At 38.2% G+C, this 16,909-nt stretch overlaps 1 protein-coding gene across 3 annotated transcripts in view; it reads left to right on the top strand.

Moving 5' to 3' along the window:
* Positions 1 to 16,909, top strand: part of sema4ba (sema domain, immunoglobulin domain (Ig), transmembrane domain (TM) and short cytoplasmic domain, (semaphorin) 4Ba) — a 74,655-nt gene that overhangs the window by 48,084 nt on the left and 9,662 nt on the right. For all 3 annotated transcript variants that reach the window (XM_072694609.1, XM_072694611.1, XM_072694610.1), the window contains exons 3-10: positions 1,923 to 2,077; positions 4,643 to 4,705; positions 6,313 to 6,411; positions 7,516 to 7,627; positions 9,840 to 9,956; positions 10,787 to 10,944; positions 15,252 to 15,433; positions 16,076 to 16,226. In XM_072694609.1, coding sequence (XP_072550710.1) covers positions 1,923 to 2,077; positions 4,643 to 4,705; positions 6,313 to 6,411; positions 7,516 to 7,627; positions 9,840 to 9,956; positions 10,787 to 10,944; positions 15,252 to 15,433; positions 16,076 to 16,226 — 1,037 coding nt within the window. The remainder of the gene's footprint in view (positions 1 to 1,922; positions 2,078 to 4,642; positions 4,706 to 6,312; positions 6,412 to 7,515; positions 7,628 to 9,839; positions 9,957 to 10,786; positions 10,945 to 15,251; positions 15,434 to 16,075; positions 16,227 to 16,909) is intronic.

The following is a 16,909-nucleotide window of genomic DNA, read 5'->3' as shown; positions in this document are numbered from 1 at the left end:
AGAGAAAGTTGTTAGTTATGTGTTATTTGAAGACAAAGCTCTATTTACCATGATGCTAGCAGGCATTGTATTCATTATTAGCAATGTTAGTATTGGGAGGGAAACATGCCAAAAACCATGCAGGCAAGGACTAGTAATGCTTTGAAAAACTGTTGGTGCAGCATAAGAAAATTGGTCATCTTTGTCAGCTTGAAGGGCAATGAGATTTTACAGAGAGTGGGTGCAAAGCGAAATATAAACATATAAAGTACTGTACGCTGACTGATATACCACAGAATTTCCAAGCAGCTGCTTCTGAGGTTATAAAAAGTATGGCACCTAAAATACGTTTTCTGGAGAAAGCACTTCACCCGCAAGTCTTCTTTCAGCTTCTTGGGTGATGGAGCTCCCCTAGTGGAACGTGGGAGATGTGGTTGTCATGGAAACAGAGAAACAGCCCTGTGTCTGTCTAATGATATAGCAATAGCGGCTTTGATTAAAAGCTATACTTCTATCTCTGAGATTTGTGCGACTACACACATAGTTGTTCATTTTAACAGACATAGACAGTTCACAACAGGTTGTATATGCGTTCTTTAATGCATTATGGAGAGTCAGCTCCAAAACTTTCTGGAAAATGTGGTGTTATACATCACACACATCACAAAATTTGCTCGATTATATGTTGGACATAGTGGAAACAATAAAATGTATAAATGAAAAGTAGTGTGGCTAAAGAGGTAGAGTTTGGCTAGACTGTGATACTTTAACTAGGACGAGCCTTTTACTTTTAGCTTCATAATTTGCCTATAAATAATAATAATTTGCCTATATAAATGAACTAATTCAGAATCAGAATCAAGCTTTATTGCACTTATATGCTGATATATTGATTTTGGTTATAGGCGCTCACCCTGCACAGTACCTGACAGCATTAACTGTAGTAAAATAGTACACATGGTCTTACACGCACACAAACAACCATACCTTGTAAACCTTACATTGTACTCAGCATCTTATATTAGTGCTGAGTGCAGCAGCAGATAAAAGACATATAAGACAGATAAAAAACAGGCAAATACGTGAGGCACTTGATGAAACACTTTTTTTAAGTTGTTAAGTACTGAGAATCTAGTGTTGTGTGTGTGTGTGTGTGTGTGTGTGATGCAATATACAGAGATAATTAAGAAGTGCAATACAGAAATATAGAAAATGGAATATTATGCATTTGTAATTTTTAACTGTCCATAATAAAAATGGCAAATCTTGCATCTAGAGGGGGTTTAGAGGGCACTCTACTAGAACAGTGGTATAAACAAAGGATCTTGACTAGAACTGTCAGTCCATTAAAATATTGGTCCCGATTAGTCTATAATATTACACTTTTCCTTTTTGCCAGATCTTATTTTCTGTCTTGATTCCTGGAATTCAAGAAAATGGTGTGGAGGCAACTCTTGGAATCAACTGAATTAATTTTCATTACATTAAAATGGAGTCAACTTCCAGTTTCTGGAAACAAACAGCTCTAGTAACAAGTGTTTCAGGCTGGATTTCTTTTTGCGTTTTGAATGAAGCACAATAAAGGACAACCAGTTAGAACAGAGGTTAATATATACACCAGAATTAAAGACACAGTAACAAAAGCAACCCAATCAATTCTAAGGCATAAAGTAAGGTTAGAATATAAAAATGTATTCTGTTTATGTTACATAAAAACACAAACTTAGTAAGTGGACCTCAGAGACTTTAAGTTAAGATTTGACATGTCCTGGAAGTGTTACAATCTTGGTCTTGCCTCTTATTCAGCTGAAAATGCTACTCTTTCTTTGCATCTAGCACATTGTAATTGTTCCATGTCTCCATTGCAATCTCATCTCATCTTTTTGAACCTTTCTTCCCTCCCCCTCACAATGTCTGCCCCCCCTCCCTATCTGCCATTTCAGATGCAAAGGAGAGGTTGGCCAAGAGGTTTTCAGCTGAAGGAGTCTTCAATTACACCTCTCTGCTCCTGGAAGACAGCACACTTTACGTTGGGGCCCGAGAGGTTCTCTTTGCCCTTAACCTCAGTGATATCAGCAGACCACAACTGCAGCGCAATGTGAGTGTGCCTGTCGGTTGTTTGTGTGTGCATTCCTGTTTGCAGAGTGTTTAGTATGAGCATATGCACATGCATGTATGTATACATACAGTATATGTACTTCTGTGTTTAGATGTATTGTTTGTTTGCCCAATAGTCACCTCTACTTTGCCATTCCAGAAAAGAGTAGGCCCTAGAATATGTGTTTCTGTGTCAGCGTGTCCTGAGTCAATAATAAGTATTAGACGGTCTATTTAAAACAAATAGCTGGTAATGAATTATTTGTTTTAGATATCTATACTACTGTATATTTACACAGTTTTCCCAAAAGTTTAAATGTAATTAACTGGCTCCTGCAATGAAGCCATGAGGCTAATGTAGCAAACAAATAATACAAATTGTACGAAGGCTGTACTAATAGTATTATTATTAATTATATGCTTGAATCTTCACACACTCATCTCAATCCACATTGACCTGTTAAGTATACTCATATGCACTTACTTGTGTAGTTTACAATTACAATTATAATTGACATACTATTATCTTCTCATTTTTACCAAAACTGATATAGTCCCTGTAAAAGTATATTCGAGATTCATATCTCTAGCTGTTTCTATTGACATTCTTTGCAAATTACAAGCAATAAAAACAAAATGCATAAAAATGCAGTTCTGATGATTGTTATATGCTATTTAGTGTGAAAATGTGTATGGTATGAGAGAATGGCCTTGAGTTTGTTTTAAAAGATGTGAGGGAAGTCACAACACAATTTATGTGTAAATGTGCTATTTTTCCCAGAAAAATGTTTCCTGTGCCATTTTTTGCAAGGTGTTTGGTATTGACAACTTGCATTCAACATTAGCAGAAAAATGTGTTATGTCAACATTCATTAAAATATTAGAAATAAGTTTAATTTCCATACTTACATGAACAACTTTTTAATTGGTGAGACCTTTCCCTAAAAATCCTATGAATGGACTCGTAGTGAATGTAGTTTCAGGCGAATGCACCATGAGAATGCTGTTTGCACAATGCTAGCTGGTGGGGTATAACTTAGGTTTAGGTCTCTGTTTTTGATCACCATGATGAGGGCATTAATATTCACTTACTGACACAACTGCCAGTATTACCAAAGCAGTGTCGTTAACCGTATAGGCAGTGTGCTAGTGTGACGTGGAAAGATCTGCTATTTCCATCAGAGGGCATCTGGAAATGTGTGTGCCTTTAGTCATTCAGTCAAGCCCTTTTCTGCCTGCATATTCACTTTTTGTCTGAGAGCACTGAGTTCACATAGTTTAAGAAGCTGTTAAAGCAAGAGAAGAATAGGATCCTACATCCTCCTAGATTTTTTAAGTGGTATTTTATACCACTAAATGCATATTGTTGCTGTCACATAGAAATACTTTTATGCCCTTCTTTCACTTTGTGACATGATGTGAATCTGGCATTTTTCATATTTTGTCAAAATCCCATGATGAATAGACCAGTAGAAATGTTCTGAAATTACTATCTTGACTTCCATTGATGTTTTTGTTTTCTGTAAAGTTTGGAGATACAAGGTTTTTGCATGACAACAACTGTATAACAACATAGTCCTACATAAATGGCCTAACCCCCTCCACCTCACCTCCTCCATACTGATAAAGATGAAGATACTGCTGTAGAAACTACTGTTTATTATTTTGTCCTTGGCTTGTCTAAAATTATTTAATAGTTTTATACTATTATGGCAGGTTGTAGATTATTTTGAAAAGAAAAGCAATTCATTTTGATATTCAAGTAACTGCTTACTTTTCAGACAAAAACATTTAGTATCACAACAGATTAGCAGCTCAAAGAGAAATCACACACTTCTATACTTTACTTACATTAACTAATGCAGTTCTGATGGCTGTTATATGCTATTTAGTGTGAAAATTGGTATGTTTTGAAAGAATGGCTTTGAGTTTGTTTTAAAAGAATAATAATAATGTAATACACTAACACTAATGATACAAATACTAACTATACACCAAAAGTACAGTGTTGGTAAGTGATGAGGACTCCTTGTCTTCTGCATAAGGTTTTTGACTCCTTAGTGCCAATGTGGTAAAAACATATTTGCACTGTTTCTGGACTTAAGCTGCAGTATTTAACATCTAATATTAACTGACTTCAGCTAGAGTGGTTTACATATAACATTAGCAAACATCAAGTGCAGAGCTCAGTCTTTACAGACATAACATTAAAAATGTGTCATTGACTATGCACTCACATGTTTGCTATTCATTTTAAACATCTAGGTAATAAACTGTGAAATAATGTATGTATTAAATCACAAGTACAAACGAAACAGTTTTTTATATTTCTTAATTACTTTTTACAACAGCTTTTAATTATTTAAAAACTGTAAATGTGGTCTAGACCAGCTTTATTGAATTGTTTAATGTATTTATTTGGAACTACATTGGTTTTATGTTATTGAAAGCATTTATTTTAAATGTTTGAATGGTAGTATAAGTGCAGTATGACTAGATGTATAGGAATGGCTTGTGAAAACATGCATTTAATAATTAAATTGACTTTTTTTGAACAATTTTGCAGTTCACATGGAGCACGCCAGAAGAGAAACGTGGCGAGTGCAGCTTCAAAGGCAAAAACTTGCAAGTGAGTAAATGACCTCACACACTAAATCAACAGTCATTCATAGCTCATGTCATTCTTAGAAGTACATGCTGTTTTAAACATGGCCAAAATGCCACATACACACGTGGACAAAATTCTTGGTACCCTCGGTTAATGAAAGAAAAACCCACAATGGTCACAGAAATAACAAGTCAAAGAACAAGTCAGAAGTCAAAAAAGTCAAAAAGTGAAATCTGACAAAAGTAATTCTATGAAAATGAACAAATGAAAATCTGACATTGATTTTGAACCATGCTTCAACAGAATTTTTAAAAAAAAACTTATGACAGGCCTGGACAGAAATGATGGTACCCCTGAAAATAATGTGACAAATCAAAGAGACAGATAATACGAATGGTAACAAAAGAGCCCAGAAAAACATCTAAAGAGATTAAAGATGAACTTCAAGCTCAAGGAACATCAGTGTCAGATCGCACCATCTGTCGTTGTTTGAGCTAAAGTGGACTTCATGGGAGACAACCAAGGAGGACACCATTGTTAAAAACAAATCATAAAAAAGCCAGACTGGAATTTGCCAAACTACATGTTGACAAGCCCAAAAGCTTCTGGGAGAATGTCCTATGGACAGATGAGACAAAATTTTAACTTTTTGCCAAGGCACGTCAGCTCTATGTTCACAGACGGAAAAATGAAGCATATCAAAAAAAGAACACACAGGGTGTCTTGAATCTGTGCAGGGTACAATGAAATCTCATGACTATCAAGGGATTCAAGAGAGAAATGTGCTACCCTGTGTCAAAAGCTTGGTCTCAGTCTCAGGTCATGGGTCTTGCAACAGGATGATAACCCACAGCTAAAAACACCCAAGAATGGCTAAGAGGAAAACATTGGGCTATTCTGAAGTGGCCTTCTATGAGCCCTGACCTAAATCCTATTGAGCATCTTTGTTTGATTGCAGTGATTGCCTTAAAAGGTTGTGCAACAAAATATTAAGTTAAGGGTAGCATCATTTCTGCCCAGGCCTGTTTGTTGGGTTTATTTTTTAAAATAATTCTGTCGAAGCTTGGTTCAAAATCAATGTTGGATTTTCATTTGTAAAATTGTGTAGAATTTTTATTTATTATTACTTTTTTCAGAATCAAGTTATTTCTGTGAACATTGTGGATTTTTCTTTCATTAACTGAGGGGTACCAACAATTTTGTCCATGTGTGTAAGTGCTAAAAATAGAATTTGTTGCACAGGGTCAGGTTATTCCATTTTCATTTGGTCTCACTGCTCTGCCACCTCTGCATTGTAAGTCCCCCAGAAGCTTGACATTGTGAGAAGGCTGTTATTAGATTAATAAACAGCTTGCTCAATTTGGTGCCTGATTGATTTGCATGGAGAGCGAGGCTTGGAAAGAGATTTAGATCTTGATGAGTGTAATAGGTGCCACATTAGACAGATGGCACAGTGCTGCGAAAAGGCTCTTCCAGGCTGTTCTAGTTTGTTTCAATAAGAGCAGATGATTATTAGAGTGGGTGAATTTTTAAAGAACAGCTTTAGTAACCTCTAAACCGATTTATTACTGATTTATTCATATACTTTTATAGAAAGCTGAACCATGCCCTTTATGTCACTCCATCAGACAGACTGTTTCAATTACATCAAGATTTTGCTGCGTGTGAATGCAACTCATCTGTACGTGTGTGGGACGTATGCCTTCAGCCCGATCTGCGCATACATTGTAAGTGTGCATTTATTTTTTTCTCAGCTGCCTACAGCAGGCTTTCGTCTCTGCTCCTCTGTGCTTTTAGCAGGCAGCAGGGGAGCAATGAATTATTCATGTAATTTACTCAGTCAATCAAAATCTTCCCTCCTTCGTAGGGCGAATGATGTCGAATTGAGCAACAATCTTCTGTAACGCTGCACCTGCAGTGCTGAACACAGCCTACATTCTAAAGAAGAGCTTTTATTATTTCATGAGGCCTTCAAAAAATGTTTTCTGTAATGAAGTGTATGAAGCACATAGTTTAGGTAGAGTTTAACAGCTTATGGGTACTATAAAGACAGACCAGGACAAAAGCATTCTTTTGGACATTCTAAAAAAGTCCTGGCTCTGTAAGGTACCCAAACATTTGCACAGGCCAATTAATTCATTTTTGTATGTTATAATAGACAGGGTAACTGTGTATTAGAATTTGCTAATTTGAGTTTGAGTTTACGATTACTTAACACACTTAAGGAAGGAAGTGTTGATTATTTAGCCATTCAATTTGCACAGTGCTAACTGGTGAGATATAAACATCCAGTATATGTTGGCTTCATTAGGGTAATAACTCCAGATCAAAAAAATGTCTTGACTGATCAAGCAGATAGGATTCCCTTTCCTGACAGTCAGTTTTGTAGTTACCATCGCATAATTTACTGGAACGACACTCCTGCTTGAAGAAGCTTTGTGACAGTCTCTGCATGCCCCTATAAAGACATCAGCATCTGTGCTGCCTCAACACAGCTAAGCCAGAGAAAGCCAGCGTGACTGCAGAGCATCATGATGTCCTGGCGCAGCTATGCATTCCAAACTAGGATCCTCTATCCCTCCTCCAAACCCCTTATCGGAATCCTTGGCCCACACAGGCGGAACGTTCATAGGAGCATTCTGTAGCCTTGAGCTGGTTCTCCTCTTTGTCCTTCTGACTCTCCCAATTTATCTCCGTAACATCACGCCCTGTTTAAACACCTCACTCGGGACTGTGTGTTTTGGTGTAGGTGGCCACTATACACAAAACTTTCTCTCTAAGTGAAGTGTGTGTGTGTGTGTGTGTTTGTGTTTGTGTTTGTGTTTTCTCAGAACACAGTGAATTTCTCTCTGGTACGCAGCGGAACAGGGGAGATTGTGACAGAGGATGGACGCAGCCGCTGCCCTTTTAACCCAGAGTACAAGTCTACTGGCATCATGGCTGGTAGGTGCACGATTAGAATAAATAGAAGACTTTGATGCTTTTTGCAGGGCTCGTTTAACATATTAAAGCAACAGACTGGTCAGCCAGAACTGACACTTTTGGTTCTTAGTTTTAAAGCAGCATTATGAATTGGTATTTCTTGCTCTTGGGCTCCCCTACAGTCAGGAAGTGTAATCCTGCTAGCCAACATCCAGTGTCTGGATAAAGCTTGATGATCTCAAGCTTGATGAACCTCCTCTGTTTCTCTGAATCATGGCTTAGTCCAACGGTAACAGATCACATCATCCAGTCAGTTCATCTCAGTTTACCACATGAATAGGAGTCAGGGAAGTTGAAGGGAGGTGGAGTGTCAAGTTTCACCCGTTCTACCTTTCTCAGCAGTTTACACCAACCATTATTTTCAGGCTCTATATCCTGCTACAAGATACCAGACTGTATGAGCTTCAATAGCTCACTACTATGTAAGAATGAAATCACTGTTCCAGCAGAGTTGCTCTAGAACCCTGGCAGTGTAAGGTTGCAGACGATAACAGACTAAAAAAGCTCATCTTCCCTGCTAGTAAGTGCAGACACATCTTTGGCGTATGAGACAACTTCTATGCACACTTTGAGGTTACAGACGGCTGTACTGGTGACTCTAACAGGGCTTGCAATACTAACAGCGTGGCCGACGGCGCATGCACGGAGCTTGTAAGAGGACAGCGCCTGTTCATCATCATAGAGACAGCGGTGTGAAAAGCTTTTAAGTGAGCGAAAGGACCAGGCGTCATCAGTGGTCGTGTCCTCAAAGTCTGTGCTTTTTAACTTGCTCCGGTATTTGTAAACATTTTTAATACTTTAATGCTGGGAATCGTTCCAATGTGCTTCCCTCATCATCCCTGTTCCAAAGAAACCCAAGCCAGCCAGCCTAAATGACTATTACCCAGTAGCCCTCAAATCAGTTATGGTGATATGCTTTGAAAACCTGGTCAGAGACTTCATCACCACTGTCAGAACCACTCTACAGATACACATGTGCTCCACACAAGACTGACTCACATGGACACTGGAATGGCACATAAATTACATGAAAATGCAGTTTGTTGACAGACTTACTGACAGACAGACCACAAGCAGTGTGGGTAGGCAGACATATCTTACCCACCCACACCCTCAGAACTAGAGCCCCCAAGGTTGTGTCCTGACCGAGGTTCCTGTCCTGCAGAGCATCTCCAGCAAGTGTTGCTGGACCAAGGCCTCGGAGATCGTAGAGGCATGCAAGCAACAAACTGTTCTCTCTGTTGTGGCCAGGGAAGCAATTTTGTGTAAATTTAGTGTATGTATTGCTATTCCTATTTTTTCCCATTTGTGCTTAATTTAGGTTATTGTATTTGACAAAGCTTTATCTTCTTTGCTTATGTTATTTTATATATTCCATCTTGTTTTTTATGTAAGTGGACAGTTACATTTCACAGCTAGATGTACTGTGTATTACTATGTATGTAACAAATTGTTATTCTTGTTATTCTATTCTAGTTGCTATTCTTCTCATATTACACATTAATGGAGCATCACAATGATTTTGAAGCTTTCATTTTAAAGTAGATATGCTACATAAGGTTTTCTCATAGTTCGAGTGTTTTTTCAACCCTGGTCCTAGAGACACCCTGCACATTTCAGTGGACTCCCTGCTTAAACACACCCTCTGCATGTCTGAAAGGGAGAAAAAGTTGAAAGTTGAATCACAGGCACTAAGCACTGAGGCAGGGTGTCTCCAGGACCAGGGTTGAGAAACATTGCTTTAAGTGGAGATACAAAGGGTAATGTAGCTAACAGGTAATACTCAAATACTTTCTTTAATTAATTAAATAATCTCACAAAGTGTTGCAAATGTGGGTTTGAGACTGTATGCCATAGTACTAGTAGCAGCAGTCATCTTGAAGTCATCTCTTTGAATTTGGACATATAGTTCACATAGTACATATAGTTCATATAGTATGTTACACTTTTTGCAGTTTTAGGCAAGTGTGTGATGATTTGACTGTTGGTGGATGATATATCATTAACCAATTACTGGTCAAAATCTTTTAGTCCATTGAAAATACATGTTTGTGACTTTTTTGTGTGTAGTCATGCTCTGTGCTAAAAATTGGCCCACAGTAATAGATGCCAGTGCCTTCCATTGTATGTGCATCCATCTGAAACTGTGAAAATCCATCTGGTTTGTCTGCAGATGGGGAGCTGTATACTGGCACCGTTAGTAACTTCCAAGGGAACGAACCCATCATTTATAAAAGCCTTGGCCAGGGCACTGCCTTAAAGACAGAGAACTCATTAAACTGGCTTCAAGGTAAGAGTCAAAGGTCTCTGGTACTGCTCAGCGTCCTCATATCACCCCATTCCCTTCTTTAGAGCACCACTTCCTATAAGTAAGATATATAATAATTTGCTTCACTGCCTACTATAGTAAGAATGTTAAGTTAAATTATGGCAAGGCATATTGATTGGAAAATACATGACATGCCTAACCACTGGCACATAGTCTGTAAACGATAATAAGGAATACATTTTTTAAACATATATATTTAAATAAAGATAGTACCCACCTTTAAAGTTCACCTACATACAGCACATTAACAATATGACATCATGTCATTTCCTCTGCAGTAGTGCTGGGTGGAGGTTGGGCTAATACATTGAGTAGGCAGCATAAGCAGTACTCTATTCATGTTTGTAAAAACATAATACACTGCTAAAATACCATCAAGCAGGATGGATATATATAGATATTGATATGAGCACATATAAAATAATTATATGTAATAATTATATGCTTAAAAATAATTATTGACAATTGGACAAATGACTTATGTTTTGAACTTACGTTTGATGTCATTGATGGGTTAGTTTTACTGCACTTCTACCCCTCTAAGAATGTATGTATTTCATATTTTTCTGCAATAATAGACTGAGTAGATTTAATTTGTAGTTTTTTTCGTTAATGTTTATGTAAAGGATCAGTATCTGCAGATATCTACATGAATGATATTGCCCTTGTAGATACTTTACAGTTATTTGAGACTACATGAACAAAATTGTAAACATCAGACATGCATTTGATGATGGCACAGTTTAACACCTGTTGATAGGATGGATTTGTTGGCTTTGTTTTCTCTGCAGATCCAGCATTTGTGGGCTCTGCCTACATCCAGGAGAGCCTGCCTAAAGGCAATGTGGTGGGTGACGATGATAAGATTTACTTCTTCTTCAGTGAAGCAGGGAAGGAGTTTGATTTCTTCGATAACACCATTGTATCACGTATTGCTCGTGTGTGTAAGGTGAGGAATGCTTCGATGGAAACAGTGTGTGTGTTTTTCCCCTCCAGCCTGAGAGTTTACACACACTCACACGCTCTCTCTCTGACACTCTTGCTGAGTTCCACCCCTCTCAACAGTGTTAAAATACAGCGAATAAATGCAGCTAACAAAAATACAAGTATGTGCATGTGTAATGTTTGCAGAGGTGTGATTTAAGTTGCAAACTAAGTTTTGCTTTCTGGGCCTGAATCACATTTAATGAATATGTAGTCCAGTGATCACTGGGTGCTTGTGTCAGAGTGTAGTATTTTCAGGTAAAGTATGTTAAGGTAGCCTAGGTCTGGTGTTTGTAAACATTATCTCATTTAGTAGCTTAATATTCAGGTAGAGAGTACAGTGTACTGCTTATGTACAGTAGAGGGAGTTCCAGAGTAAATGCATACAGTCCCTGAACTAGTGGATATGCTGTGTACTAGGAGGATCAGAGTGATCAGTAGCAGTCTGTGATGGTAACAGGTAACATTAACATTTTGTAGATGTAAAAGATTTCAAAAGATTTTTTAAATAAAAGAAATCCTTAATTGGTGCACAGAATGTGTGTTTGCACATACTATGAAATAAATGAAATTTCTGGTCCAGACTCATTTGTTAAGGGCCATGGTTGAGCTTTGTGCACACAGACTGTGAGTATCCACTTTAAATCACCAGCAATATTAAAAAGTTATGAATGTGTAAACCAAGAAAATGCACACTACATATGACATAATGCAGATTCCTGTTTAACTAATAAGCATACCTGTGCTATGACAGTCTCTTCCAACATGCCTTCCAGCTGCAGTTTTCACAGCACTAAATCAGAAAGCTTCTGATCACACTGGGACAAGACGTAAGGAGTAGTCCTGCAGGGATGCTGTCAGCATTCTGTAGATAAATGTGGGGATGATTGTTATATGGATTTAAGGATTGGAAGCTTATGAACACGGCTTGATTCCAGCATGGAAATACACCAGTTATTTAAATCTGTATGTGGAACAGTCATTATCCAGTTCATTAACATATATCAGTCACAGTAACAAAAACAGTAAGAAGTGAGAAATGCTAACGCCACGGTAGTGATTTTGGAAGAGACTTGTCACCAGCGTGTTAATGCTATGGTAAAGTTGGCCGGTAGCCGGCGTGCTAATGCAATGTTGGACGAGGCCCTGCATGAATCTACCGCCACAGCTTGGTTTGTAAGCGCTCTATGCCGTGTGTGTGTGTGTGTGTGGAAAAGCCACTGGAACGGTTACCCTGCGTGCTCAGAACCATTCGGCCTTCAGTGGAAGAGAGGCCATTGAGTGTGATTCTATTTGTTTTATGCCAACTGCCTTCTGTTATATTTTGTCACACTTTTCATTCGTGCTGTGAGAAGCAGAGCAGCAATAAATAAACCAGGGCAGTAGATCCATTGCTTGAGCAAGAGGTCGATGTTCCTGGTTGATGATGGTGGCAGATGAAAGAAAGAAAAGCTACTACTTACAAGGGAAACCGCTGTTTGTAGTCAGATGTTTCATACAAGGTGTCCTGATGCCAATTTGTGCTATAAGCCAACTTTCAATATATACAATCTGTGACACCTTCGATCTTTCTGCACAGACCACATGGAGAACAGTAATACATGTTTAAATGGCCAAATGGGCCAAATCAGTCTCACTTGTGTACCACTGTCAGAAATCCAGGTAAATGCAAGTGGATGTTAAAGTGGGTTTTTTTACAGGGAATTCAGAGGGGAACTGTTAGAGTGTTATCGACACACAGGTATTCAATGGTGAAAGCAGAGGCTGTAGATTCATAGCTTGACTGAGAGGTTGACAATCTTGTTGATGAGCAGTTGAAACAGTGTCTCCAGTCAGGTTATTTAATGGTGCCAATTCGTACAATATGCAACCTAGATACTGTTTCTGACATGTACAAACGGACAAGGACTCTGTTCTCTGGGCACTCTGGTTTGAGACTGTACCGCACAGTACTTTTTTTTTTCATAGTACTCTTTTTCACAAGAAGGAGGGCAACAGTCAATTCCACCCTTAGGGGGATGTTTTACAGACCATTTATTCTGCACAGTCCAAAAGGAGTGCAGCAGCACACGGCTGAATTGACCAGATCTGTCCTGCTCATGTGTAGAGCTGACAATAATCCAAGTGATCATAGGATGACTGAACTGGCCATTGCTTGTAATTTAATTGTCCTCGTTTCCACTGCCTAATTTACCTTCCAGGCATTTTGGATCTTAACTTAAGGATCAGACTACTTCAACTTCTGATTGTATCAATATGAATGAAATTAGCAAATGTAGCGAGCTTCTGTGTTGGCATATCTCTATATCCCATATTAGTGTGGTGGTGAAGTGCATGACTGCTGTGTTGCAGTGGGTGGTGCCAAGAGCTCTGCATTTGGGAAGCCAGAGCTGTGCAACAGTCCAAGTTTAAATTGTTAGTGCAGTTTGTTTGTTCTCTGTAAAAAACGCTGTACTCTTCTAATGGAATGTTTTGTTCTTTAAGGCCAGGGCATTAGTCACAATACTGAATTACAAAAAACTATAATGAGAGTGTGGCTCATTTTGGAAGTGGCATAAGAGAAAATGATCAATACTATTTTTTTCTTCTCCTGTTCCTATTTGATGTAACAGAGCGTCACTTGTATGTCTTCCATTTCGTCTCTTTTCTTCTTGCTTTCTCTCCCTCTTTCTCTCCCTCCCATTTTTAATAAGCTGTTTTATTCTTGTTTGTTCAGGTGTTTAGCTTAAAAGTTCTGCTGGAACCAGACATACTCTGGAATAATACACAGCTGCTCCCGAAAGCGAAAAATATATTTGTTCAATTTGTGGTGCAGCTCTGTTACCTGTGCTTCCTTTCTTCCTTTCTTATTTTGTATATTTATATATTTTATATAATAATAATAATAATATATATATATATATATATATATATATATTTTTTTTTTTTTTTTTTCTTATTTTTTCTTTCTCTCTCTCTCTCTCTCTCTCTCTCTCTCTCTCTCTCACTCTCTGTTCCACTCATACAAAAAAGCAGTGTCTTGAAAATGTATATTTTTGACAAGGCATAGCAGTATTTTTCATTTCTGCCTTGACTCAGAAGACTGTGCCGACACAGTTTTTGGCCTTGTTTTTTTTTTAAAGTAAAAGCGCATCTTGGAGAGTTAACTTTTAAGGGGCATTCAGGGGGGAACAGTTAGAGTTCTCCACGCTTAGGTATTCAACGATAACAAGCTAAGGCTGAGGGAGTGTGGGCTGGGGGACGCTGGTCGAGTTAGCAAAGCAAATAATTGCCTCAGAAACTTGTGTGTTACTAGAGCATCAGTACTGCATTGGCTCAGTTCAGCAACATTTTCTCCGACGATAATAAAAACAGGATGGACTCGAAAAAAAGCTGTGTTCAAATGCAAAGGTCTGGTGTAATTTCATTCTATTTATGTAGATTGTAGGCCTTCTCTTCTCATTCTATGTCCCCTAGGGCTGTAGTCTAAACCATATTTGTTGCGTCTAAGACAACTTCAAGACTAAGACTAGCTTTGAGCTGCTTGAGTACAAGCCAGTGCACATTGGTATCGGTGCATCTTTTAAAACTGTATTTGATACTGGTTTGGTCAAGAACAGGGATTACATATAGCAAGTCCAAGACAATTCATAGAAGGAATGCTCTGTACCAGCAAGCTCAATCCTAATGCATGGCACACAGTGGTGCAAGCAGCTCATCAGCCACTCAGTCACTGTGGAGAACTGGTCATGGTGGGGAGACCTGCAAAAATTATTTTAGAATAGCATGAAAATAAAAAACACTACTGACTGTTTGGATCTGCATTGGAGCGCTTCTGTTAGTGAACCTGTCTCCCCTTAGTGAATCAATGGTGGACAGTAGGTCTTTGTATATACAGTGGCTTCTGGTCCTATCTGCTTTCCTTAATTTTGGCATATCTTGTAGCTTTGTGGATCTACATGCTAGACAGCTCTGCTGAAATATTTAGTAGCTACAGATCAAATTTAAGGGAATCAGATGGAAAATGAAGCAGGGCTGGAAAGCAAAACAAAAACAAATAATTTCACTAGTGGAACCAATATTTTGACCTTTTTGTTCTTGCATTCCAGTGCCAGGTTATATCATTTGATAAAAGTACACTACACATACAAGTGCATTTTGAAGGATTATTCTTTCTTCATCTTTTTATCAGCCCTTGTTTACCTATCCAGTAGTAGGGACACAGTAGGTATGTATATCGAGGTGTTCTCATTAAATGGCTTCTTTTTTCTGTTTCTGTGTGTGTAACTGCAGGGTGATAAAGGAGGAGAGCGAGTCTTGCAGAAGAAGTGGACCACATTTCTGAAAGCCCAGCTCCTGTGCTCTCTGCCTGATGATGGCTTCCCTTTTAATATCATTCAGGACATGTTTGTCCTGACCCCCAGCAAAGAGGACTGGAAGAGCACTGTGTTCTATGGGGTTTTCACTTCTCAATGGTAGGAAACTGGTGGCATACGAGACAATAGATCTACTATTTGAACAGAGATTTCCAGAGTCATTCTATAGGTTTCTTTTGCACCATAGAAGTAATTTTTGGTGCACATTATTTGAATGGTCATGTTTAGTATATGCCATTAATGTTGTTTCAGTAAATTTTGTGTTAATGTAGTAGGACACAAAAAAGGTCCTATTTAAACAAAGCTTTTCAAAACATAGTCCTCAGTTCATCGAACTGTTCTATCAAGCTGTTGTTGACCTATAGCTGCTTGTCTGTGTTTGGTGGTTGTTATGGATTGAGTGTGTTTGACGTACAGGTCACAAACGTTGCAGAGCAGTCTAAGAAAGCAGATCTGACTCAAAATGAAAGCAAACATACAGAGAATGAAACAGAAATGCATAGTTCACTGTTATGTATAGGCTGTGTTAAGTATAATGATTTGTAAAATTAGTTTAATGTCCTCTGCAGCTGAGGACTGAAGCAAATGTGTTGTCCAGTGTTTCCAAGGTGTGAAAGAGTAAAGCTGTGTGTTTAGTAGGAGTGTTCAGCACAAAGAATAACTTCTGAAAAGGGGGTGTCACATTAGTCTCAATAATAATGTGTGTTTTGCTTTTGTCTGTGATTGCGGGTGTTTTCACAGGTACAAAAGTGCTTCTGGCAGCTCGGCAGTGTGCGCCTTCACCATGGACCAGGTCGAGGAAGCATTTAATGGTCGTTATCGGGAGATTAACAGGGAGACTCAGCAGTGGTACACTTACAACCACCCTATACCAGAGCCCAGACCTGGAGCGGTACGTTTTTCTCCCAATCTGTCAAAAATGACATTCAATTCATTTACCTGTATCTCCTTACTGTTGTGTAATAACTATACAATCCTGAACCTTTTTAATACAATTCATGATTAATATAATTAACAATAAAAATACACCTTTATTTATAGTAAAGCTTCCATACTCATAAGTAGCTTAAAGTCCACCACCAGCAGCAGCACACCTGATTTAACTAAAAGAAATACTGATTAGGTACACTTGGTTGGATCATTGGGAACTAATGATTACTGTGCCTTTTTGTGAGGAAATGCTTAAATGAACACATGTAATCTACATAAAAGCACTATGTATTGTATTTATTATATTTTAGACACGACTTTACTTGGATATTTGTCGATTGTAGATGCCTCGTATATGCTCACTTGCCATTCATCTAACATTCAGCTAATGTCTCTTAAATGCAGCTGAGCGCTAAATGTAAATAATTGTCTTTCATAACCCTACATCTTTACCCCTTAGGGTTAAGTTTAGGGTTAGATTTAAGGTTTAGGTTAAGGTTAGAGTTAGGTTTTATGGTTGATACATACATTGCATTACCCTTGTGTAAGGTTAGGGTTAGGTGCAAGGTTACATTCACTAGGCAGTCATCTACATTCAACTTTGACTTGACTTATAAATATGTATTTAATGCAGATTTACTCAAT

Source organism: Salminus brasiliensis, chromosome 13 (assembly GCF_030463535.1).
Source record: "Salminus brasiliensis chromosome 13, fSalBra1.hap2, whole genome shotgun sequence".
NCBI lineage: Eukaryota > Metazoa > Chordata > Actinopteri > Characiformes > Bryconidae > Salminus > Salminus brasiliensis.
This window is presented reverse-complemented; position numbering and strand designations above follow the sequence as displayed.